Source organism: Epinephelus fuscoguttatus, linkage group LG12 (genome assembly GCF_011397635.1).
Source record: "Epinephelus fuscoguttatus linkage group LG12, E.fuscoguttatus.final_Chr_v1".
NCBI classification, from domain to species: domain Eukaryota; kingdom Metazoa; phylum Chordata; class Actinopteri; order Perciformes; family Serranidae; genus Epinephelus; species Epinephelus fuscoguttatus.
Window position 1 is genome coordinate 504793 of NC_064763.1, and position 26744 is coordinate 531536.

At 41.0% G+C, this 26744-nt stretch overlaps 1 protein-coding gene across 3 annotated transcripts in view; it reads left to right on the plus strand.

The window, feature by feature from the left end:
* The window catches only part of gdpd5a (glycerophosphodiester phosphodiesterase domain containing 5a), a 169796-nt gene that overhangs the window by 53883 nt on the left and 89169 nt on the right, over window positions 1-26744 (plus strand). For all 3 annotated transcript variants that reach the window (XM_049591536.1, XM_049591535.1, XM_049591537.1), the window contains exons 2-6: window positions 1293-1466; window positions 21834-21937; window positions 22164-22257; window positions 22348-22407; window positions 22504-22602. In XM_049591536.1, the coding sequence (XP_049447493.1) occupies window positions 1350-1466; window positions 21834-21937; window positions 22164-22257; window positions 22348-22407; window positions 22504-22602 (474 nt within the window). In that variant the 5' untranslated portion in view covers window positions 1293-1349. The remainder of the gene's footprint in view (window positions 1-1292; window positions 1467-21833; window positions 21938-22163; window positions 22258-22347; window positions 22408-22503; window positions 22603-26744) is intronic.

Sequence of the window (26744 nt, forward strand, 5' to 3'; positions counted from 1 at the left end):
GGACTTCATCCATTCTCTCTTCTCACCCATTCTCTCATATGGGCAAACGCTAACTGCAGGGGGTCAGGTGATTATGACCAGTGACACTTGCACCCCTCATTGGAGTTTACCACAGCCATACACAGAGTCATGCTCTATGAGACAAGGCACAGCAACAGCTCTTCCAAAGAGCCATGAATTAAATAGACCTCCTGCTTCTAGATATTCTTATCAGCTACTGAGGCAATAAACAAGCTTTTCTCAAAATGTTGACTCCATCTTTCTCTTTCCTTTTTACAGATGCTCTTTTTGTTAATCACGTCATATTCATAGATAGATGATTTGACTGCTAAAGGTTGACTCAGTGACTGTAAAGTATGCAGTATAATTATGTCTGTCCCAGACTTGAATCACTATTGAATAGTGTGTTGACTTCCTCTCCCAGGTGCTGTTACTCCAAACAAGGCCCAGGACTGTCAATATATTCACAGTGTTATGTAATAATATCTGCAAAATGTAAAAACCCTGTGTGGGTGTAAACCCTTGCAGAGTCACAGGGGTCACATATGAGCTCTTACTTTCAGAGTCGTTAAGGTCACAATGTTCGTCGTTGACCCACCTGGCCATCATGTGAGTCGTTAGGGTCAGGTGGGACCAGGTGGGACCGGGGTTGAATGGGTGTGAAGTCATTTTGGAAGGGATCCCAAGACTGCAATGTAGGTGGGTGATAAGTGGTCACCCCCTCCGTTTAACAATGGTTGTTCCAGCTTGACGTCGATGGCTTCTTTTATTCTTCTTTCAAACCATCTTTCTTCCCTGGCCAAGATGTGAACATTGCTGTCCTCAAAAGAGTGTCCCTTCTCCTCTAGATATAAGTGGACAGCTGAGTCCACAAGCGCATGGCACAGCACAGGAGAGCCAGCTCGTCAGGTTGAGACCACCTGACTCTAACGACTCACATCATGGCCAGGTGGGTCAACGACTCACAATGTGACCTTAATGACTCTGAAACTAAGATCTCTCATGTGACCCCTATGACTCTGCAAGGGTTCACACCCACACAGGGTTTAAAGCCTGCAACTCTGTACCAGTCATTTAGAACTTAAGAAGCTTCTTGGATGAGAGGCAAAACATCTTCAAGAAACGCAAGCAAGTCCAGTTGCCTACCATATAGCAATTATAAAAATGTAAAAATATACCTCTGCAACATGATGTGACATGGCATGGTGATGGAAAATGTAATGGTATATACAAAGACTGAGCTAATTGTTTGAAAGCTTGTTCTGATTAGTAACACTTTGTTCCTTTTAAAGGTTGCCAGTCCTGTGTGGGATGTTAACGGACTGGTGGTGCGTTGAGGCTGAAGGAGCATGGTGAAACACCAACCCTTACAGGTCTATGAGAAACAGGTCTTTGTGTCCTTTGTCACTGGGATCTATGGTTGCCGCTGGAAACGCTACCAGCGTTCCCAAGAAGAAAGCTCCACGGTAAGACTGATAATTAAGTATGGATTGCATGATAACCTATTTTGTGGAAAATTCAAAAATGATTTTAGTACTTGTTTTAGTACTAGTGCTACTAGGCTGTGGCTCAGAGGTAGAGCGGGTCGTCCACCAATCGAAAGATCAGTGGTTCGATCCCAGGCTCCTCCAGGCTGCATGTCGAAGTGTCCTTGAGCAAGATACTGAACCCCAAATTGCTCCCGATGACTGTTCCATCGGTGTGTGAGTGTGTTAAAACTGAGTAGCAGGTGGCACCTTGTATGGTAGCCTCGGCCACCAGTGTATGAATGTGTGTGTGAATGGGTGAACGTGACTCGTAGTGTAAAAAGCGCTTTGAGTGGTCACTAGATGACTAGAAAGGCGCTATACAAATGCAGGTCCAATTATTTGAGTAAAATATTTTTTCAATACTTTACCCATTTCATTTAGCAAAAGAAGCCAAATGTTAAACATTAAATTTATCTTCTTTCTCTATCTTCATCCACCCGAATCACACCCCTGCACCAAGCTAGACAGAGCCAGACCACTCTGCTTGAGCCTTTACTTTAGCTCTGAAGTTAATCAGTCATTATGCAGAAACAGAAAGAGATAGCAGATAAAGAAAGGGTGTAATCTTTCAACTGTTTATTACACTTCAGCTATTGTAGCTGTAGTAGGTAGGAGGAATACAGATCAATGGTTATTGAGTTAATCATGGGTCTCAAGTTTCAAGAATCTTCATTATCCCCTAGGGGCAATTAGTTCCACAGCTAGCAGTTAACAAAACAACATAGAAACAAATAACACAGACAACACACACATTGAGTCAAGACAAGTCATTTAAAAGTCTTATCGTTGTGGGGACAAATGAATCCTTCAGTCTATTTGTCCTGCATCTCAGCAGCAGATATCTGCGTCCGGACAGAAGCAACCTGAACTCTCAGTGAAGCGTATGGTCTGGATCTGCCAGGATCAGTCTAGCCTTTTTCACCAACCTCACCTTGTGCACATTGATGAGGTTGCTTAGAGTTGTGCCAGCAATTTTACTACACATCCTGACAATTCCCAACAGTTTGTTCCTGTTCTTACATGTTAAAAGTCCGAACCAGCAGATGTTCAAATTTATCAAAGACTGGATAAAACAAGAATAAAACATTCTCATAAAAGTAGAATCCACATTAAAACCACGGAGCTTCCGATAAAAATACATCCGCTGATGAGCCTTCTTACAAAGTGAGTCCGCATGGGCTTCAAAAGTCAGCCTGTCACCAAGAACAGTTCCCAGGCATTTATACTGGTTTACATTTTCAACATTTACACCAGAAATGACCACAGGTAAGGTAACTGTACTGTTCTTTCTAAAATCAATAACCATGGCATTTTATTTTATTTTATTTATTTATTTATTTTCAATACTTTTGGCTGTTCATGCATATGGCATAAATATTGGCAATAATTGGAGTTTTTTTCTTGTCAGATTTAACAAGCTAGTGAGTGCTAGAGAGAGAGAGAGAGAGAGAGAGAGAGAGAGAGAGAGACTAAAATAATATAAATAATGGAGGAATGGACACATACTGGGACTTTATGACTGCTTCAGAGGTGGGCAGTCACCACTTTTTTCCTTCTCTCTTGTTTACCATGCCTTTGAATTTGAATAAATCATTAAGCTGTATAAATCATAAATATTTCTTTCTTAAAATAAACTGAACGATTGAATCATGGAAAATCTAACCAAGCTAACAAGGTTTAACATCTTCATATTGACAGAGATTCAACATGTATATTTGTATGCGTGATCTAAGCAGCTAACTAATTTTAGTTCAAGCATGTAGCCAACAACCCAGTGGGCTTTAAGAGGTTTTATATCTTAGGAACTTCTATAAAAATGAACTGCTTCGCAGTGTCAATGGAAACCAGATTTAGCATTCAATTATGACCTGTTTCTTTGTCAAAACATGTAGCAAAGAAAAGCTGACTTTTCATTAAAGTTTTATTGTGGGCAAAATTTTAAATGTTTTGGTATCATCTTGGCATGCTAAACTCCTAACTACAAATACAAATACACCATGCTAAACTTCACCAGACCCCAGCCAAAGAAGGATCAAATGCACTGTATATGTTTCAGTACTACTTGGTGTCGATGCTCTATCTCTCACAGGCTTGTCTTCCCAGTCCCACTGGGTTGGGTTAAACAGCAGGGGGAGGATGCTGGCGTGTACTGTCGCCACTTCCCCACCTGGTATAATACCTGTTTGTGCTATGGTTTGTAATCTGCTACCTACAAGCCATAGTTTTTTATTTATTTTTTTGGAACTGTTAAAACTTTTTTTTTTTTTTTTTTTTTTTTAAAACTTGTTGCCTTCTCTGGCACTTGTCGAGCTACATGTTTTAGCTGCCTGTGCCCGGACTTTTAAGTCGACAACCACTCACCATTTGGTGTCCCTGGCATTTGCTTGTCCGACATTTTAGGCCTCTCGATGATGGGAAAGGAGCTGCTAAGCAGGGGCTACAAGTTTCTCTGCAGTTGGCTCATTCTGGTGTCAATATTAACTCCTCTGGCTTCTCCACTATGCCTCTGGCAAACTCCCTCGGTGACCAGCATGACATTCAAGTATTCCTCTGCACAGATGCTGAAGCTCAATACATACACCCGTCCAGCGTGTATGTCCACCATCAGGGAACTTGGACTTCTGCACCAACCCCGCTACATCCATAGAAGCTCCCGGAGAAAGTTTATTTACCATCATCCTCAGTCTAATCACTCTGCTCCAACAATCCCTGCTGTTTGGTCAACAACCGGCGCACGCTGGACACGTCATCAGAGCGTTGTCACGCTGGATGTATGTACTAGACAGCTGCCTCCTGAGTGCAAGGGAAAACCGAATCTGAGGTTCGCGGAGCGGACTACACTGTATGTATAGGACGGCTGCCCGCTAAGACCGGCAGAAAACCTGGAGCGGATGCTAAAGTTCGCGGAGCAGACTTGACTGTCCTTCCCCCCCTGCAGAGACCTGCTGTTCCATCACTGGTCAAAATTGAACTTTTTAATACACAGTCTCTATCAAACAAGGCATCTTTCCTGCAAGATCATATCCATGAAAATGGATTGGATCTCCTGTGCCTTACAGAAACATCGCATGGGCCCAAAGTTTTTTCTGCTCTTAATGAAGCCTGTCCCCCCGGTTACTTCTACCTTGAGAAAGCACACAGCACTGGCCGGGGAGGCTGGGGAATGCCTTGCATTCAAATGCAAGCCTCCTCTGTCCTTGACCTTTCTTCTTATTTAGTGCCCCCCTACTCCCAGAGTTTCAGGACCCACTCGGTACACTCTGCACAACCTCTGCTAATGTCATGATACTTCGAGACCTTAACATTCATGTGGACACCCCCTCGTGTCACTTTGCTGCTGAGTTCCTCCATCTACTTGACTATCTTAACCTGCAGCAACACGTTGATGCACCCACTCACTGGGAGGACTGAGCACGTTGCCTTGGGAAAGGCTAAATCAGAGACCCACATCGTCACCTGCAGTATTCCCCAGGGCTTGGTGCTCAGACCAACCCTTTTCAAAGTCAGCTTTATTGTCAATTCTACAATATGTACAGGACATACAGAGGATTGAAATTACTTTTCTCTTCAGACCCTCAGTGCAGACAGTACACTTGACATAACATGCAAATATAAAATATAATAAGTATTGGCATAAATAAAACCTGAGCTAAAAAGAGTTATACTCTAAAAAGTAAAAAGGCACAGTGGTAGTGACACAAACAATGTAGTGGAATAACCTAATTTTACCACCTCAGGAACATCGCCAAACTCCGTCCATCACTCACTCTGGCAGATGCAGAAGAGCTGGTCCACGCCTTTGTCTCCTCCAGGCTGGACTATTGCAGTGCTCTCCTCTTCGGGATCCCTAGCAAGAGCATTCAAAAGCTCCAATACATCCAGAACAGTGCTGCTAGGGTCCTGATGAGGGTGCGAAAATTCAATCACATCACTCCCATCCTCAAAACACTCCACTGGCTCCCCGTCTCACTCTGTATTGAATACAAGGTCTCCCTTCTCACCCACAAATGTGTCCATGGAACTGCCCCCTCCTACCTTAAAGACCTCCTTACTCCTCAGACATCAACAGGCTTCCTCCGTTCCTCCTGCACCTACCACCTAAAAACCCCCAGGACCAAGCTCCACATCATGGGGGATCGGGCTTTCAGCTCTGCAGTTCCCCATCTGTGGAATGCCCTACCAGAGCACCTGAGGGCACCGCAGTCTTTGGACACTTTTAAACGTGGCTTGTATGTTAAGAGAATGTTGGGACCTCAGCCACATGTTTTAAACAATAAAGAGGCCTTAACAAAAATAACCAGTCTAAGAACAAAGGATACACGCCAAGCTTCCATCGGTCCGGTAACTATAAAAGTGTAAATAATTGAAATTCAAACTCTTGCTCCATATTGAGCGACAGCAGCCAGGTTCAGGTAGAGTCAGACGGAACCCCCTCTGCATTATTTGACTCATAAATAAAATAAATAATCAATCAACCTATTTGCATTTTCTTCTTCAAGACTGCTCATTCTTTTACTTAAAGCCCAGTGTGTAAAATTGGTGAGTAACAGTGACATCAGCGGCCAAATTCTAGATTGCAGCACTCACTCGCTCACCCCTCCCGTCGGGTAAGTGACGGTGGCCTCGTAGGACAAAAAGCCTTGCAGACAGCAGAGATGGCATCATCCATGAGTTTTCGAGTTTTTCAGGAGTATCTCGCAATGAGGTGAATATTTATTTAGGAATCTAAACCATGTTACGATATGATATAGCTTACCAGTGAGATATAGGTTATCTGTGAGATATACAGTGGTGGAAAAAAGTTTTCGGACACCCCATGCATTTGTGAAATATTGCATTAAGAATCTCTCTTAGGTCTTCAAGTGCAATTTCTTTTAGTACAGTCCCAGCCAAAATACTAAATAAATCCTAAAAAAGCCATTAAAAAATTAAAATTGATTGGTTCCATAAAAATACATAAGAAATTTCGAGTATTGGGTCATTTTGGTACCAGTGATGAAGGTCGTTCTTTTTATTAAAAGACACAATTTTTGTTGCCAAGCTTTGTGTCTCCATAAAGCCAGCATATTTGAAAGTTCGTCAGACACAAAAATGGCTAAAACAAGGAACCTAACGCAGGAAACACGCCTGAAGATAAAGATTCTCAGCCAGGAAGGGTACAGCTGCAGCCAGATAGCCAGGAAGTGCAGATGCAGTCCTTCAGCAGTTGGATACACTCTGCAGAAATACAGACAAACCAACAGCTTGGAAGACAAACCAAGATCTGGGCGTCCAAGGGTTTCTTCAGCAAGAAATGACCGCATCCTGATCCGCATGTTCAGGCAAAACTGCCGAATGACATCACAGGAGCTTCAGCAGCAGTGGTCAAACCAAACTGGTGTCCAGTGTTCCACCCGCACTGTACGTGGCCGACTTTTAGATCATGGCTTAAGGTCCTACAAGGCTATCAAGAAGCCCCTGATCAATGAGAGACAGAGGTTAGCCCGGCGTCGTTGGGCCCAGGCACACAAGAACTGGACAGCCAGGAATTGGAAGAAGATTTTGTGGTCAGATGAGTCCAGTTTCCAGCTTTATCTTCCTCCTACTAATGTGAGGGTACGCAGAAGGCCAGGCGAAGCATTATCTCCAGCATGTACAGTACCTACTGTCAAGCATGGTGGAGGCAGTATCATGGTTTGGGGATGCATGAGTGCTGCTGGTGTTGGTCATCTCACTGTCTGTGATGGCACATTGAACTCTACCAAGTATTGTACCATTCTCAAAACCCACATGCTCTCTTCTGCGCGTGCACTGTCCCATCGAGGTAAAAACTGGATGTTTCAACAAGATAATGTCCCTTGCCACACATCCAAGGCCAGTAGAACTTGGCTGCAGGAGCACAGTATCCAGGTCTTAGAGTGGCCAGCTCAATCCCCGGACATGAGCCCCATTGAAAATCTGTGGTGGATTATCAAAAGGTCTGTTTCAAAGCATAAACCAAAGAATTTAGAAGAATTAAAAGCAGTAATTCAAGAAGAATGAAACAAGATTACCCCTCAACAGTGTGAAAGGCTCGTGGGGAACATGCCAGCCAGGATTAGAGCTCTACTATGTGCCAATGGCAGGACTACTAAATATTAATATGATGATGTGATGGTTTATTTATTTTTTGTTCAGTTTTGAACACATTCTCTGTTATTTGTTGACTTTGATACCGACAATGTTGAGAACTGACATATTGAAACTGTCAAGAATTTAGTTTTGTTAGTTTTTCTTGTAAACAATAAACAAAACAATATAATTTGTATTTGTTTGTATCTGTCTAATGCAGCCACACCTTTTGAAACACAAAAAAGATTTTTCCACAAATATTTCATGATAATATTTGAGATTGTGTAAAATTTTAAGGGTGTCCGAAAACTTTTTTCCACCACTGTATGTTGGGAGTGTTTTATTTCTAATTGTTTTGGTAACACAAGTAAACATTAGCACAGTAATGCTAAAATAACACGTTTTATGTGATAGTCACGGCACAGTGCAGCAAATATAGGTTGGAACGATGATAATATATGCGTTTCCAGAGTATTCTTCTACAGGACACAGGGAGAGGAGGAAGAGGAAGAGGGAGAGGGAGCAGAGGAAGACCAGGGAGAGGAAGGGGGTGAGGGGGTAGAGGCGGTGCAAGAATGGCCAGGCGAGGAGATAACATTCGTGTCTCGGCTACCCAGAGGGAAGAGGAGGAGGAGAGGGTGGCAGCCTTCGCAGCAGCGCGAGAGGAATCAACAGATTAGGCTGTAGGCTAAGCTCACCATTTAGCTGTAGCTCTGGGATAACGTTAGCCAAGGCTAGGATAACGCTAGCACGTAAACGTAGCCGTCACTCGAACTTAGATGAGAGGGAAAAGTAGTTGCAAACATGAAGCCAAAATGATTTTAAAATATCAGATTGAATTTACCTGTCGAGCAGAGAGCAGGCAACCTCCGCATCCCTGGTGAAATCCTTCTCCTGCAGGAGTTCTTTCCACCTGGAATAAGCAACACCGAAATTCACTCGCATTTTGTCCCGTACTCGCTTATCTGATCTTTTTCTTTCATTTGGTGGCATGGTTTCCCTCTTACGGGGCAAAACATATGTGTGGTCCTCCATTTAAAGTGTGACAGAATCATAAAAGCACAAAGCAGGTTCACGCAGAAGCGCCCCGGATTGATCTTCACCTTAACTGTCTCCAGTGACGGCAAGTTCTAGGTAAACGCGAAAGGCGAAGCGTGTATATCCCTTTCAGCCACTGTATTCAAATATGGCGATGCAAGAGGGCAGCCTCCAGCAGACCGCGCCCTGCTAAGCCTATGAGAAAGCTTCCATTTGTATGTGAATTGCATTACACTTTAATAAATATTAATTTAATTATAATAATATATAATTTATGAAAGCAATAGTTGATATTTGCTAATAAACAAACACGTAAATTACACATTGTAACTTTAATTAAAATGAAAAAGAAAAAGACATTTGAGATTTAATTTTCAAAATGCCCCAGCAAATAGATACCAAAATTCAATTTGAAATGTAAAATTTGAAAATTAAAATGCATTTGCAGAAATGCTTTTTCATTTTAAGAATGTGGCTGCATTATTTGACTCATAAATAAAATTAATAATCAATCATCCTATTTGCATTTTCATTTTCTTCTTCAAGACTGCACATTTTATGCCATAATCAAAAAGAAAACAAAGAGGACATTGCTATTTCATTTTTGTGGTCTGCCCCTCAAAATAGCGCCCGTAATTCGAAAACAATTTGGCAATCTGAGCAGCGCAGGAAAGTGACGTCAGTAGCTGCTCTTCTTTAGGTCCATGCTGACTGTGCTACCTATCTAATACGGTAGGGGGCGGCGTGCACATTTGATATATGGACGCATCACAGATCATGACGCTCCCTGAGATTGTGCACTGTTAGAATTAGCTGCTGATGGGTGGTCGTCCTCGTCCCCTTTGAGGCTCCACAGCATCTAGTCGTTCCAGGACTGAAGAGAGGTTAGCTCATTAATGCAACCTCATTAACGTCTGAATCTGTGACGGCAGAGTATGCAGCCAAGCTCTCTATGACCTGCTCAACTCTGTCACGGGCATCAGACTCAGATATAATATTAGAATCCACCTGGGCAGCTAATTCTAACAGTACAGTGATGCATCCGAATTTTTTATTTTTTATTCACAATATATGTTTTCTCGCTACTTGCTGCCTTTAAAACATAACATATTTTAGTGATCCATAATTAAAATAACACACAGTGTTCTTCCTACCTGATAACTTGACTGGCAAAGCAAGTCAAAACAGTTTCTCTTCCCCGGTAACTTGACTGGAGTTGGCAGGTGAAGCAGTTAAACCATCCGGTGACTGAGGAATCTCCCCTGTCTCCTCATACATAACATTCTGCAAAAACAAGGCTCACTTTGCCAGGCTAGGATTAGTACTGTGCAGCAGCAGCCCTTGGATGTACAAGCAAAGTGTTTTCTAACTAAAAATCTGTGTTCAACACCTCTCCTCAACAACCAATGCTATTTTTGCAACTAGACTGTCGTCGAAAAGTAACTTAAGTCCATTCTCTTTCACTAATACACATTTACACCTTTCATTTTCTTCAGCTAGTTGCACTCCATCTCTTTTCGTACTCCTGAGATTCCTTGCTGTTTCTTGTCTAATGCAACACAGTGCTTGGATGAGACATACGCTCTTTTAGAGTTTACTGGACATATACTATCAGTAGTCCATCAGTAATAAAAACACATTACACTGAAATTTAAAGGGTCCATTCCTCTGTTACATAAACCACTGCATGAATACATTTGCAGTGGTACAGGTTGTACTTGTAAGATTGAGAAATTTTATTAATATGCTAAGAAAGAGTGTATATACATACTTAACTGACTGTATAATAAAAGCTTGAGAACAGAGTTAACAGTCCATGTATTTTAGGTCTATGCAGGCTTCTTGTAGATTTAAGAAAAGAGAGTAGATGAAGTGTGTGCAGCCATTGGCTTACAGTGCATAGTGTGCTGCAGAGCAAAACAGAGGCTGACGCTAAGACAATACAATCCTGCTGACAGTGCCCTGAAACCTGACCTCACCTCAGGAATGCATGACCTGTTTTCCATTGTGTGGTTCTGAAGGCCAGAAAATAGGCCAGGCTTTATGAAAGGCAACACAGAACTACACATCAGTAAGTCAAATTTAAATGTAATTTTAGTTTTCAGTCATTTTAATCATGGATCAATTATGGACTCCATTTATACCCTGAATATCCCCTCAGTCCTGTCCTACACACCAAAAACAGCTTCTCAGTCAATGACCCTGCGTCAGTTTGCAAAGGCCTGCAGGACATTACCAACTACAGCCCCCCCCCCCCCAATATATATACATATATATATATATATACAGTACAGGCCAAAAGTTTGGACACACCTTCTCATTCAATGCGTTTTCTTTATTTTCATGACTATTTACATTGTAGATTCTCACTGAAGGCATCAAAACTATGAATGAACACATGTGGAGTTATGTACTTAACAAAAAAAGGTGAAATAACTGAAAACATGTTTTATATTCTAGTTTCTTCAAAATAGCCACCCTTTGCTCTGATTACTGCTTTGCACACTCTTGGCATTCTCTCCATGAGCTTCAAGAGGTAGTCACCTGAAATGGTTTTCCAACAGTCTTGAAGGAGTTCCCAGAGGTGTTTAGCACTTGTTGTCCCCTTTGCCTTCACTCTGCGGTCCAGCTCACCCCAAACCATCTCGATTGGGTTCAGGTCCGGTGACTGTGGAGGCCAGGTCATCTGCCGCAGCACTCCATCACTCTCCTTCTTGGTCAAATAGCCCTTACACAGCCTGGAGGTGTGTTTGGGGTCATTGTCCTGTTGAAAAATAAATGATCGTCCAACTAAACGCAAACCGGATGGGATGGCATGTCGCTGCAGGATGCTGTGGTAGCCATGCTGGTTCAGTGTGCCTTCAATTTTGAATAAATCCCCAACAGTGTCACCAGCAAAACACCCCCACACCATCACACCTCCTCCTCCATGCTTCACAGTGGGAACCAGGCATGTGGAATCCATCCGTTCACCTTTTCTGCGTCTCACAACCAAAGATCTCACAACCAAAGATCTCAAATTTGGACTCATCAGACCAAAGCACAGATTTCCACTGGTCTAATGTCCATTCCTTGTGTTTCTTGGCCCAAACAAATCTCTTCTGCTTGTTGCCTCTCCTTAGCAGTGGTTTCCTAGCAGCTATTTGACCATGAAGGCCTGATTCACGCAGTCTCCTCTTAACAGTTGTTCTAGAGATGGGTCTGCTGCTAGAACTCTGTGTGGCATTCATCTGGTCTCTGATCTGAGCTGCTGTTAACTTGCCATTTCTGAGGCTGGTGACTCGGATGAACTTATCCTCAGAAGCAGAGGTGACTCTTGGTCTTCCTTTCCTGGGTCGGTCCTCATGTGTGCCAGTTTCGTTGTAGCGCTTGATGGACACATTTGAAGTTTTTGCAATTTTCCGGACTGACTGACCTTCATTTCTTAAAGTAATGATGGCCACTCGTTTTTCTTTAGTTAGCTGATTGGTTCTTGCCATAATATGAATTTTAACAGTTGTCCAAGGGCTGTCGGCTGTGTATTAACCTGACTTCTGCACAACACAACTGATGGTCCCAACCCCATTGATAAAGCAAGAAATTCCACTAATTAACCCTGATAAGGCACACCTGTGAAGTGGAAACCATTTCAGGTGACTACCTCTTGAAGCTCATGGAGAGAATGCCAAGAGTGTGCAAAGCAGTAATCAGAGCAAAGGGTGGCTATTTTGAAGAAACTAGAATATAAAACATGTTTTCAGTTATTTCACCTTTTTTTGTTAAGTACATAACTCCACATGTGTTCATTCATAGTTTTGATGCCTTCAGTGAGAATCTGCAATGTAATGCATTGTATGCATTGAATGAGAAGGTGTGTCCAAACTTTTGGCCTGTACTGTATAATAACAGTAGAAATATGACTAATGACTAATGATGGCAGCAGCAGCAGCAGCAGCAGCAGGAGGCATCTGGCAGGACCATGGCAGCAACACAACCACACACGTCACGCTATCCAGGCACCGCTGCGATATGAGTTAATCTGAGAGACAGTGGAGCACAAAGGCTCCGGAGAAGAAGCTGAGTTAGTGACATCCAGAATGGCCGAGTTAGCAAGATGCAGTAATAGGATACGAGAGAGAGAGAGAGAGAGAGAGAGAGAGAGAGAGAGAGAGAGAGAGAAGGAGAGAAGGTGCCTGGTGTATTACAGGGGGTCCTCCTGCAGACCGACAGACTAGGCCTAAGTCAGCCTAACTAGGGGCTGGTACAAGGCAAGCCTGAGCCAGCCCTAACTATAAGCTTTATCAAAGAGGAAAGTCTTAAGTCTAGTCTTAAATGTGGAGACGGTGTCTGCCTCCCAGACGGTAACAGGAAGATGATTCCACAGGAGAGGAGCCTGATAGCTGAAGGCTGAATCTACGTTTAGCTTTAGACAGCAGTTTTAAATTTGATTCAATGTCGCCCGCTCTGGCCTTAGGGATACATTTGACTATGGCCGCTGGTGTTGCTAACTTCACGTTTCTCAGAATAGAGCTGCCAATAACCAGAGTTTTATCCTCAGCGGGTGTGTCGCTGAGTGGGGAAAAGCGGTTGGAAACGTGAACAGGCTGGTGGTGAGCCGTGGGCTTCGGCTTGGAGCTGTGTCTCTGGCGAACCGTAACCCAACCTCCCGGCTGAACGGGAGTTACCGGAGGACAGCTAGCAGAGGCTAAGGCTATGCTATGTGGCTCCGCTTTGGCTACAGGAGGCTGGCTAACTACCGCAGCTACTGAATGGTTTTCCATGGTGCAGAGCCGCGCTTCTAATTCACTAAGCCTCGCCTCCAACGCAGCAAATAAGCTACACTCCTTACAATTACCACTGTCGCTAAAGGAGGCAGAGGCATAACTGAACATTTGGCACACCAAGCAAGAAAGAGCAGAGGAAGAACTCATCACTAGCTGTAAAGCTAATGTAGCTACTAAGGCTAGTAACATGCAAACAACAGCTAAGAGATTAGCGAGAAAGTTTAGAAAGGAGGAGAGCTATAAGTGCTTAAACAGAACTAGTGTGGGTTAAGACTTGGAGTAGACGTTAAAGCAACTGAAGTGAGAAAGCAGAAAGCAGGCTAGTAGAATTCACCAGAGCAGTACAGAGACACTGTCACAGAAACACTGGAAATGACACAAGTCGCTTACCGCAATATGTCAGCACGTCAGCATGAGTTAAATTTCTCCAGTCACCTTGAGGTGTCCTGTTCTACATATCTACCAAGTTTAGTAAAAATCGATATGGCGGTTAGGCCTAGATAAGAAATTAGCTCTCTAGTGCCCCCATTTTGTTTGATTGGGTTAATAATGGAGGGGTCCCCACAGATTATGAGTGGTCATATGCCTACAAAGTTGCGTGGTGATCAGTGAAACCCTTGAGATGTTATACACCTTTGTGTGATGAGCCACGTCCAATGGAGCGCTCCTCTGCGAAGTTCAAAAGTTCCTCCGCAGATCTCTTTATACAAGTACCTCAAGCCTTCTTTATTTATTTATTTATTTTTTGCCTTTATTCACTGATGTAATGTTTTTGTCCCGATATTGTGTTTGTTATCTTTGTATATTTCTTCAATAATAATAATAATAATAATAATAATGTATATATATATATATATATATATATATATATATACAGTTTTATATATGGAGTTTGCATGTTCTCCCCGTGTCAGCGTGGGTTCTCTCCGGGCACTCCGGCTTCCTCCCACAGTCCAAAGACATGCAGATTGGGGACTAGGTTAATTGATAACTCTAAATTGTCCATAGGTGTGAATGTGAGCGTGAATGGTTGTTTGTCTCTATGTGTCAGCCCTGCGATAGTCTGGCGACCTGTCCAGGGTGTACCCTGCCTCTCGCCCGATGTCAGCTGGGATAGGCTCCAGCCCCCCCGCGACCCTCAAGAGGATGAAGCGGTTAGAAGATGAAGTTTTATAAATATATATATATATATATATATACATATATATAAAACTTGGCTTCCGGGTCACGCAGTGTGCGTGATGAAAATATTGAAAGTGTATGAAAGGAATTTTTTCCATTTTACATTTAAACAGAAAATCGGAAATTGGAAAAACGAGTCATTATCTGTTTTTACATTTTGGTTCTGGAAACAAATATTGAAAAAACAAGTCATTATTTTGTTTTTTCATATTTGGTTTTATTTTGAAAAATGACTGAATGAATGATACACGGATTGAAATGGCACATATTCATATACCCATGTGTACTTGCTTTGTCAGGTTCAATTTCAGCTGAAACTGACACTGTCTGGTGCAGACTATTCTGTACAGTATTTATCAGCAGATGGAAGAAGGAGGGAGTGGTCAACATGTAAAATACGCACCTCAATCAGGATTCATGAGCACTGTTAGACATTGGGTGCCAGCAGTTCTAACTGGAAAGATGGATTCAAATAAACACAAGAAGTTTGTGCTCTAGAAAAGGATCAGCACTCAGTGAATAACCTCCTAAGCCCTATGATAAGCTATTATGGCAAGGCTTAACTGTACAGACTAGTGAGCAGTGATAACTAACATGTCTTTGGGGTCATCGGGTGGGAACCTCCTTTCACTAGTGTTTCATCTAGTTGGTCTCACGACACCTCCAGGAGGCTAGACAATGATCTCTGGCGTCCCAGAGACACTCCCCTAATGCCAGATCTCACTGCTCCCCACACCAACCCAATAACCTCCTTTACCTTACTTACACATGGCTTTCTCAGCCCAAACAGCACTGCCACCTTCAACCAAACCCAGGCTCCGTACATGTGAGCTCCAGGTAGAAGCAGTACTGATAATACCTTTCCTAGCACATTCACCATACTCTATTTCACACGCTACATAGCATAACTACAATATAAGCTAAAGTTAAAGGAGCTAAATAAACTTACAGCATCAGCAAACACACTCACCTTGCAGCATGGTCTCAAACAAAAGGGATTCAAATAGGCCACTCCCACACTTAAATAACCTTCCTCTTCCTGGATTTCCTCCTAAGAGGAAGTGGATCTCTCCACCTGATCTCAAGGAGTTATGTACCCTGCTTAGTAGTTCCCCCTGCTGGCCCCCAACTGACATTATTTCTACGCTTCAAGATCCATTGGCTACACCTAACTGCTTCATCTGACATTTCCCTCACTGTCTTCCTCAAACTCTGTCCCTGCACTCCGAGTTCCCCCAGGAGCGAGACAGCTGATCTTGCTATGAATCCCCTACACCCCACTTCCACTGGACAAATCCTAGTCTTCCATCCTCGTTGCTCAGCTTCTGCTCCTAAGTCTGCATATCTAAGCTTTTTTTCTTTCATAGGCTTCTTCCACTGAGTCTTCCCAAGGAACTGTCAGCTCAATGAAATAAACTCTGTTGACTCACTGACCACAACACTGTGTCAGGCCTCTGCTTGGTACAAACTATTTCCTGGGGAACAACAAGCTTTCCCCCTAAATCTACTTGCATTTCCCAATCACAAGCACCTTCTAGGCGGCCACACCCTTGCCTCCTTACTAACTTATCCCTTCTGCATTTCTCTCCCTCACGGACAAACTGAATTACTAAGCTCCTATCCTTAACACCCTCTGAATTCACCTGTCTTCGTTTCCCTACGATTCCTGCAGCTAAACATTTCAATACCTGGTTTTGTCGCCATGTATATCGGCCTTGTGACAAGCTAACTTTACAGCCTGACAAAATATGCTTTTAAGGTTGCGGTTGGAGCTGTCTGCTGTTTTGCACATACAATCATTTGCACTAGATGTGCTCCCTTTATCCACTGCTCATTTTCATTCACTGCTGCTCATTATTATCCACTTCTTCTTCTTCTTCTTCTTCTTATTGTTATTGATCGCCGTATCTTGTATTTTTGTACTTATTTTGCATGCCTAGTTTTTAAGTTTTAAGTTTTTAAGTTTAAATTTTGAAATCTTTAATCTGTCTTTAACTGCTGTAACACTGGAATTTCTCAATTATGGGATCAATAAAGGTCAATCAATCAATCAATCAATTTTATTTATAAAGCCCAATATCACAAATCACAATTTGCCTCACAGGGCTTTACAGCATACGACATCCCTCTGTCCTTAAGACCCTCACAGCGGATAAGGAAAAACTCCCCAAAAAAACCCCTTTAACGGGAAAAAAAAAACGGTAGAAACCTCAGGAAGAGCAACTGAGGAGGGATCCCTCTTCCAGGACGGACAGACGTGCAATAGATGTCATACAGAACAGATCAACATGATAAATTAACAGCAATCCATATGACACAGAGAGAGAGAGAGAGAGAGAGAGAGAGAGAGATGCAGGTAATGACAGTATCTTACAACAACATTAATGAAAGTAATAATATTATAGTTATAGTTCTGGCTACTGTGGTACAATATGTTGAAAGTATGTATTAATACCTGGCAGTATACATGTGTGACAATAATCATATGTGTATAATAACAGAAGAAGTATGACTAATGACTAATGATGGCAGCTGCAGCAGGAGGCATCTGGCAGGACCACGGCAGCAGCACAACCACACACGTCACGCTGTCCAGGCACCGCTGTGATATGAGTTAATCTGCGAGACAGTGGAGCACAAAGGCTCCGGAGAAGAAGCCGAGTTAGTGACATCCAGAATGGCCGGGTTAGCTAGATGCAGTAATAGGATACGAGAGAGAGAGAGAGAGAGAGAGAAGGAGAGAAGGGGCCCGGTGTATTATAGAGGGGTCCTCCGGCAGACTAGGCCTAAGTCAGCCTAACTAAGGGCTGGTACAGGACAAGCCTGAGCCAGCCCTAACTATAAGCTTTATCAAAGAGGAAAGTCTTAAGTCTAGTCTTAAATGTGGAGACGGTGTCTGCCTCCCGGACCGTAACAGGAAGATGATTCCACAGGAGAGGAGCCTGATAGCTAAAGGCTCTGGCTCCTGATCTACTTTGGAGACTTTAGGGACCACGAGTAACCCTGCGTTCTCAGAGCGCAGTGTTCTGGTGGGATAATATGGCACTATGAGCTCTCTAAGATATGACGGAGCTTGACCATTTAGAGCTTTATAAGTTAACAGTAGGATTTTAAATTCAATTCTGGATTTTACAGGGAGCCAGTGCAGAGAAGCTAAAACAGGAGAGATATGATCGCGTTTCTTAGTTCCTGTTAGTACACGTGCTGCTGCAATCTGAATTAGCTGGAGAGTTTTTAAGGACTTACTAGAGCTACCTGATAATAGAGAGTTACAGTAATCCAGCCTTGAGGTAACAAAAGCGTGGACCAATTTTTCTGCATCTTTTCGGGTCAGGATAGGCCTAATTTTCGCAATATTACGCAGATGAAAAAATGCAGTCCGTGAGGTTTGCTTTAAATGAGAATTAAAAGACAAATCTTGATCAAATGTTACTCCGAGGTTTCTTACGGTAGTGGCAGGGGCCAGAGCAATGCCATCTAGAGAAACTATGTCATCAGATAAAGAGTCTCTGAGTTGTTTGGGGCCAAGAACAATAACTTCAGTTTTGTCTGAATTTAACATCAGGAAATTGGTGCTCATCCAAGTTTTTATGTCTTTAAGGCAATTATGGAGTTTAGTTAATTGATTGCTTTCTTCTGGCTTCATTGATAAATACAACTGAGTATCATCCGCATAACAATGGAAATTTATAGAGTGATTTCTAATGATGTTACCTAAAGGAAGCATATATAGAGTAAACAGGATTGGTCCGAGCACAGAACCTTGCGGAACTCCAAAACAAACTTTAGTACGTAAGGATGGTTCATTGCGAACGTCAACAAATTGAAAACGATCAGATAAATAAGATTTAAACCAGCTTAGTACTGAACCTTTTAAGCCAATTAAGTGATCCAGTCTCTGCAGCAGAATTTGATGGTCAATTGTGTCAAACGCCGCACTAAGATCTAATAAAACAAGTACAGAGACGAGTCCTTTGTCTGAAGCAGTCAGAAGGTCATTTGTAATTTTAACTAGAGCTGTCTCAGTGCTATGATGCACTCTAAATCCTGACTGAAATTCCTCAAATAAATTATTATCATGGAGAAAATCACACAGCTGGTCTGCGACTACTTTCTCAAGGATCTTTGACATAAAGGGAAGATTAGATATTGGTCTATAATTGGCTAACACCTCTGGATCCAGGGTGGGCTTTTTTAGTAGAGGTTTAATTACAGCTATCTTAAAAGACTGTGGTACATAGCCTGTTAATAAGGATATATTGATCATATCTAATATATGAGTGTTAACTAAAGGAAAGACCTCCTTAAGTAGCCTAGTTGGGATGGGGTCTAAGAGACACGTTGATGATTTGGATGAAGAAATCACTGCAGTCAATTCTTGAAGAGAAATTGGGGAGAAGCAATCTAAATATATATTAGATTTTACAGCTGTGTTTGAGGTTAGATAGGTACTATCTGAGGGCAGGAGGTCATGAATTTTGCCTCTAATAGTTAGAATTTTGTCATTAAAAACGCTCATAAAATCATTACTGCTAAGGGCTAAGGGAATACAAGGCTCAATAGAGCTTTGACGTATCTTATCTTATCTTATCTTATCTTATCTTATCTTATCTTACCTTCTTGTATTACAATTGATGTTCAAATATTTCTTTGATATCTCTAGTTTCATTGCACCATTTAAGCCAATGTTGCAAATCAGTGAACAGGACTGCTTTTATTGGCTTTACAAGATTTTTGGATGAATTTGATTATCAGTTAGTATTTGTGGTTTATTTGTTTCTTAATATCCAGAGGATTTACAATATCACAAACTATGTTGTTATTACCTCCGCCAAGGAGGTTATGTTTTCGCTGGCGATGGTCTGTTTGTCTGTTTGTTTGTCTGCAAAATAACTCAAAAAGTTCCAAACGGATTTTGATGAAATTTTCAGGAAAAGTTGATCATGGGACAAGGAATATTTTATTTTGGTGATGATCGGTTGAAGCGAAGTGGATAAAATAATAAAATGGCGGGAAATCTGAGCTGCTTGGTGGAGGTCTGCGCTCTCTGAGTGCTTTTGTAGATGTGATATGGAGTTGTATTGACTGTGATAGAAAATGTCATCCATATTGCATTACCATCATTCAGAGGCAGTCTCTGCTGGCCCCATCGGGGCAGCTGAGTATTTAAAGTTTTGCTAAAGGGAATTTTGACAGTAGTTACTGAGCAGGTTTCTCCTCAGGTTTCTCATATCACTTTTTCAGAAATACTCGAACCACCATTAATTTTACAGTAGTTTTCAGGTTGTTACCTGACAGTAGAGGTGGGGATATGACAAATACCAGTGGCTGTTTTAAATTGGTATAACAGTACCAGTTGTTACTGGCTACCCTGATGCAGTCAGTAACAACTGGCTGCATCAGGATAGAGGATATTCCCTGATGTGTATTCATGCCCTCTCCATTCCTGGCTAAAAGTAAAATCTTTTGCAAGTCTGTCTGTGTAGACGCAACTGCTTCATCAGTGCAGCCATTCGCTCTTTACCTGCTCACACATGTAATTATCTCCCAGCCTCTTACATAAGCCGCTGGAAGGGTGAGGCCAGGCATGGTGGTGAAAAGCTGATCAGTGCTCTTCAGGATCTGATGACTGGCCTATCATACTTTACACCTCCCCTCACATGGCATTAGCTCCTAATCCTGTTATCTACTGAAGGGAAGAGTCCTTGAGTGCTGCACAAGCTCTCCTCTGTACCTTTGTTCCACATGTTAAGCCAGTCTGTACAGGGTAGGCTAGCAAGAAAACATATTTAAGAAATAACATTTATATATCCTATCATAAACATCTGCTTTGTAATGACAGACAGGAATTGCAGGAAGTCATCATTAGCAGATTGTTTGGAGAAAATAGTTGCTTGAGAACTCAGAATTAATTCAGAGCAAAATTTAAGTTTGTGATGTTACATTTTGAATATAACAGCATGAACTTGAATTTTTCCCTTAATTAATTTTCAGTCAATTCTTTGTTTCTCCTCTAAGATGTCATAATCAGGGTAAATAGAAAATAAGAACGCTTCTTAATAATGAAACTAAATAAATTTCCTGGTTGTGGTTTACCTCATCCTATAGTTTCTGTTTTCTTTCATCCCTTTACTTTCTAGCTTTTTAAAGTTGTTTTTTTAGAAATACCTCATGTAGCTGGGAAATCAAAAGGATTTTCAGGGGAAAATGCACAACTATATACATAAGAAAAAAAAACTTAAAGAACATAAAAGATGAACGCAGCCTGCAGAAGTAGATAAGTCCAATGTCTACCTAGACGGTGTTATTGACTGTATGAATTAACTATTTTTGATGGCATAGGGGGCAGCAGAAACAAGCTGTAAACGCCATGTTGGCATGTTGTTCATCCCCTTTAAAAAATAATTTGGGGAGCATGTTAGCAAACAGTTGCCAGTTTAACTACTTACAGCTCTTAGGGAGATACATTTGTATTTATTTGGAGTGGTATATCTGAACAAGTCAATCAATCAATCAATCAATCAATCAATCAATTTTATTTATAAAGCCCAATATCACAAATCACAATTTGCCTCACAGGGCTTTACAGCATACGACATCCCTCTGTCCTTATGACCCTCGCAGTGGATAAGGAAAAACTCCCCCAAAAAAACCCTTTAACGGGGAAAAAAATGGTAAAAACCTCAGGAAGAGCAACTGAGGAGGGATCCCTCTTCCAGGACGGACAGACGTGCAACAGATGTCGTACAGAACAGATCAGCATAACAAATTAACAGTAATCCACATGACACAATGAGACAGAGAAAGAGAGAGAGAGATGCAGGTAATGACAGTATCTTACAACAACATTATTGAAAGTAATAATATTATAGTTATAGTTCTGGCTACTGCGGTACAATATGTTGAAAGTATGTATTAATATTTGGCAGTATACATGTGTGACAATCGTCATATGTGTATAGTAACAGTAGAAGTATGACTAATGACTAATGATGGCTTTACAAGTGGTAAATGAAAGTTCAAAACTTTCTCTCCTTCAACATCTGGTTTTGGTCTCAACCAATTCCTGAGTCCTGAGGGAATTATCTGGCTCTTTAACAGCTAAATTCTCCATTAGCTCACTAGTTCACCATCTAGTTGCTGACTTCTTCATATTCTTATATATATGTATGGAAAAAGTCTCAGTGTCACATCTGAAAAGGTTAACTATAGCTTGTGTTTTCCTTTACAGTGGGAGTGTACCTGGTTTATCATCTTGTGCAGTTCTTTTTTCCTGCTTGTCTTTTGGACTTACTTCTGGCTGGTGGCTCAAAATGATTTTAATGAGTTCAACTGGTGAGTAATTCATCCATTATGTGGCTGTAAGTGAAAAGTTGTTTGTAACCAGCATATTTCCTAATGATGAAACTACTTCCAGATGAGGTGCTTACCTTACCGCAGCAGGCAACCAGACCCATCTGGTGTAACAGGCTAAATAGTCCAGACAGAGTTCTCTTTCTTTGACAAGAATGACTATTACCATGAGCAATAATCAATCAAACCTTATTTGTTTACATGCCAGGTCAGTGTACAACCGCTCTGGAGAATGGAAGGATGAGACAATTCCCATTCTTGCATCTACCACCGTGGGATTCAGCTACATCGCATTCTTAATGGTAACAGTCTTTTAACACACTCTGAGATGTCAGCAAACTTGCTTATTGCTCAGCTATGACATAACTTTGTGAATCATGCCTCTTTTTCAGATTTTGGCAGTTTTCCATATATCCTTCGGCCAACAGCTGAACCTCTACTGGGTTCACAAGGTGCTGTGGTTCACATCCTTCATATTTGTCTTGGATTTGCTCCACACACTTTTGAAATAAAATCCAACTTCATCTTAATCCATCTCATCTCTACAGATTGGAGTGTTGGCTACCCTGCTCACCATTATCTCTGGTGTCGTCTCTGTCGATGACATATGGGCAGATGAGTGGGACATCCTGCTTGTATCACTGCAGGTCAGCCTAGAATCAGAATGAAATGACTGTGCCATCAGCTTACCCCATGCTTTGTTTTTGCTGTTGTGTCTATACCCTTTCAACTTTTTTTAATAATTCAAGTTTTTTTATTTATCTATTCAGTCAAATCTGAACAAACTGACAGCACTGTTATTGGAACTCAACATATCCACAGGCATCTGATAGCTACACATGCTTATACTCATAATAGTAATTTAGCAATCACAGCGGTACAACTAAACATCACATTGTTACAGTTCAACAACATATTTCAAACAAAAGCTGGCTTGTGTAATGAAAAAAATAATACTAGGTTCTTATCTTGAATGAATTGGCCCTTGGTGATAAAGCTTCTGATTTGTAAATACTTTCAAAAATTACCTTTATAGTCCAGATCATATTTTTGCATGAGTTCTGAAAAAGACATTAACCCTCAAACACTTAATCCTTGGCCTCCTCCTGTCCCAAAGAAAGTGTTTGATTATTCTATGAAACTGTTTAAACAATTGTGGCAGGTGATTAATAGGCAACATCATGGAAACATAATTGAAGTGTTTGAGGGGAACCACCATTCCAATCACATTAATTTTCCCCCATGGAGTAAGTTTCAATTTTCCCCATTTATCCAAATTATTTTTTATCTTCTTAAGGAGAGGTTCCACATTCAAAACCACTTTTTCCTCCAAATTTGGATTTAACTGAATACCCAAGTATTTCATACCTGAAGGTACCCGTTTAGAATTAAATAAAGTAACATCAGTAGAATGACATGTATGTGATATTGGCATACCCTCCGATTTGTGCCAGTTTATCTTATAACCTGACAACTTAGACTATGAGTCAATACATTCAAGTAACACTGGCAGAGAATGAATGGCATCCACTATAACTGCTAAAATGTCATCCGCATACATAAACAGTTTGTGTTCTCTCCACCCTGCATATACCAGTGGTTCTAAAACTATTGTCAAGAACAGCTGCCCATGTCTAGTTCCCCTGGAAAGACAAAAAAAATTGAATAGCATCCCATTTGTGAGAACAGCTGCCCTCGGTTTGGAACAAAGCACTTTCACGCAATGACAGAGGCCAGGTCCAAACCCAAATTTTGACAGAGCTGGCATGAGAAATCCCCATTTGACACTATCAAAAGCCTTTTCGGCATCTAGCGAGAAGGCTGCCACCAGGACTGGACTGGATGAACTCATAAGTATAAGATGTAAAAACCTTTGCATATTATCAACCAACAACCTGTTTTAAGCCTATACCTGGTCACCATTTATTATGTCTGGCAGTACTTTCTTTAAATGTCACACGAGAGTCTTTGTTGAGAACTTACAATCTACATCAAGAAGACTTACTGGTCTGAAGTTGGATGGGTCTGAAGTATCTCTTGATTAATTGGAATGCTATTAGACTTATCCTGTTGTTTTAATTGCTTGGCAAATAATCTACCATTTTTGTCACCCCCTTTGTAAAAATTATTATTAAGTCTAAATAAGGCATATTCTGCTTTTTTGTCACCCTATATTTCATGCAGCTGATGTTTCAAATTACGGATGGTTTGGCAAAGATTATCATAGAAGTGTTTTGCTATTTTCTCTGGATTGCAAGTGTCTGTTTTTTTTTCATTCTCTGCATTCTCTTTCTCAACTTTTGAAGTATGGGCAATATTTTTTCCTCTTATAAACACTGTTATTATTATCACCTTTATTTATTCAGGGAGGGCCAATTGAGAGTGAGCTCTCATTTCCAATGGCGCCCTGATTACAGTACAATAAAATACAATTCAATACACACTACAATACGTATCAATAACAATAATATACACACATCAGAAGCATTTAATGAAATCAACAAGTACATGTACATTCAGAAAGCATGAGGTCAATAAGAATGCGTTTAAAATGATTAAAAGGAATCAATGTATCCAACTGAAGCTGAGACAGCAGATTATTTAAGAGGAGCGAAGTAATCAAAAGCAATTTTTCCTACCTCCGTTCTAACAGTTGGGATATTAAGAGCCAGTGAGTTTTGTGCACGAGTGGGGTAGTTAAAAGATTGAAAACTCAGTAAGCTCAATAAATAGAGAGGAAGTTTTTTAAGCAATGCCTTATAGATAAACAATATACTGTGTTGCTCCCTTCTCAGAGCCAGGGAAGTCCAGCCTACATTCTGATACAGTTGGCAGTGATGGGTCATAAACCCATCGCCAGTAATAAATCTAATAGCAGAATGATAAATTGTGTCAAGTGGTTTAAGAATAGAGGGAGAAGCATGCATATAAATAATATCACCATAATCTAAAACCGATAAAAAGGTAGCAAGTACCAATTGCTTTCTACAGTGCTGAGGTAGACAAGATGTATTTCTATAATTTCTATAGTAGTATGCCAATAAAGGCTTCAGCTTCTTTAAAAGTTCTGCAACATGTAAATTAAAAGACAATTTGTCATCGATCCAGATACCCAAGTACTTATAACAGGACACCCTTTCCAAGGGAGTCCTTTCCAAGGCTGATCTTATTTAAGTCAGCAGTGTGTCTTTTTTTGTGAAAATCATGTACTTTGATTTTCCTGGATTTAAAACCAGTTTAAGATCAGTCAGAGTGCTTTGGATACAACAGAAGTCATCTTGTAAATTACTCAGAGCTATTTCAACAGAGGGAGCAAAAGAATATATGAATCATCAGCGTAAAGATGAATTGAGCTATTTTTGATACCACAATTAAAATCATTGATATAAATAGAAAATAACAGAGGTCCTAAAACAGAACCCTGTGGATCCTCTTTGTATATATTCAAGAATTCTGATGTGAAACCATCACTAATCACAGCTTGTGATCTACCAGATAAATAATTCTCAACCCATTTACATGACTTGTAATCAAGCCCAATATTATGCAGACGCTCAAGAAGTATAGTATGGTCAACCGAGTCAAAGGCCTTAGAAAGGTCAATAAAAAGGGCAACACAATCAAGTTTACCGTCTACTGCTTGAGCGATATCGTTCATAACCTTAGCAATTGCTGACATAGTGCTATGCCCAGGTCTAAAACCAGACTGATAGATGTTTAAAACTTCATGTTCAGATAAAAAAAGATCTAATTTGGTTGCTTATCAGATGTTCTAATAGTTTCGCCAAGCAGGGTAGTTTTGAAATTGGGCGGTAATTATTCAGTTCATTTGAGGGGCCACCTTTGTGCAGAGGAGTTACAAATGCTGTTTTCCATATATTAGGAATACAATCAGTTAAAAGAGTCAGATTAAAAATGTGCAACAAGACGTCAACAATAAAAGGTGCAGCTAGTGTCAGAAGTCGAGGGTTCAAATTATCAGCCCCTGTAGACTGCCTAGGATCGAGACTATAAAGAGCACTGAGCACTTCAAATCTAGTAAAGGGCCTAAAAGAAAACCTATGAAGACTAGTATTTACAGGAGTAGGATTTGTGTTACTGACCAGGCTAGCGGTATTAAAGCTATGACCCGCAGCAATAAAGTGTCTGTTAAAAATGTCACATTGTTCATTTTTATCAAAAATGGGGATAGAGTCCAGGGAAATCTGAGTGGGTAAGGATGAGGAGGGGCTATTTGAGAGGGTCTTGATTGTTCTCCAGAACTTAGATGGGTTACCAGAACACTCAGATAAAGACGTAACATAATAGGAAGATTTAGCATTACATATAGCTACAAGGCATTTGTTTCGAAGATGACGAAAATATTGCCAGTCACTAAATGAACCAGAGGCGCGAGCCTTATTCCAAGCAGTGTCCCTAATGCGCAACAATTCAGCAATTTCCTGTGAGAACCAGGGGTTGCTTCTGTTTTTTGTTCTCAATTTCTTTAAAGGGGCATGTCTGTCAGCCACAGAATTAAAAGCTTTAATAAAATAATTCAAAGCTAAGGTAGGATCAGAAATATCAGTTATGGAAGATATATCAAAAGAAGAAAAATGATTTAAAAAATCCTGCTCCACAAACTTTTTAAAATTTCTCTTAACAATGAAATGAGGCTTTGATTTTACTTGTTTAACATCTCTGATACAAGCATTTGGACAGTGGTCACTAAAATCAAGCGGGAGAACCCCAGAGGATTTAAAATTATGTGGCCTGTTTGTTAGGATAAGATCCAATAATGTAGATTTCC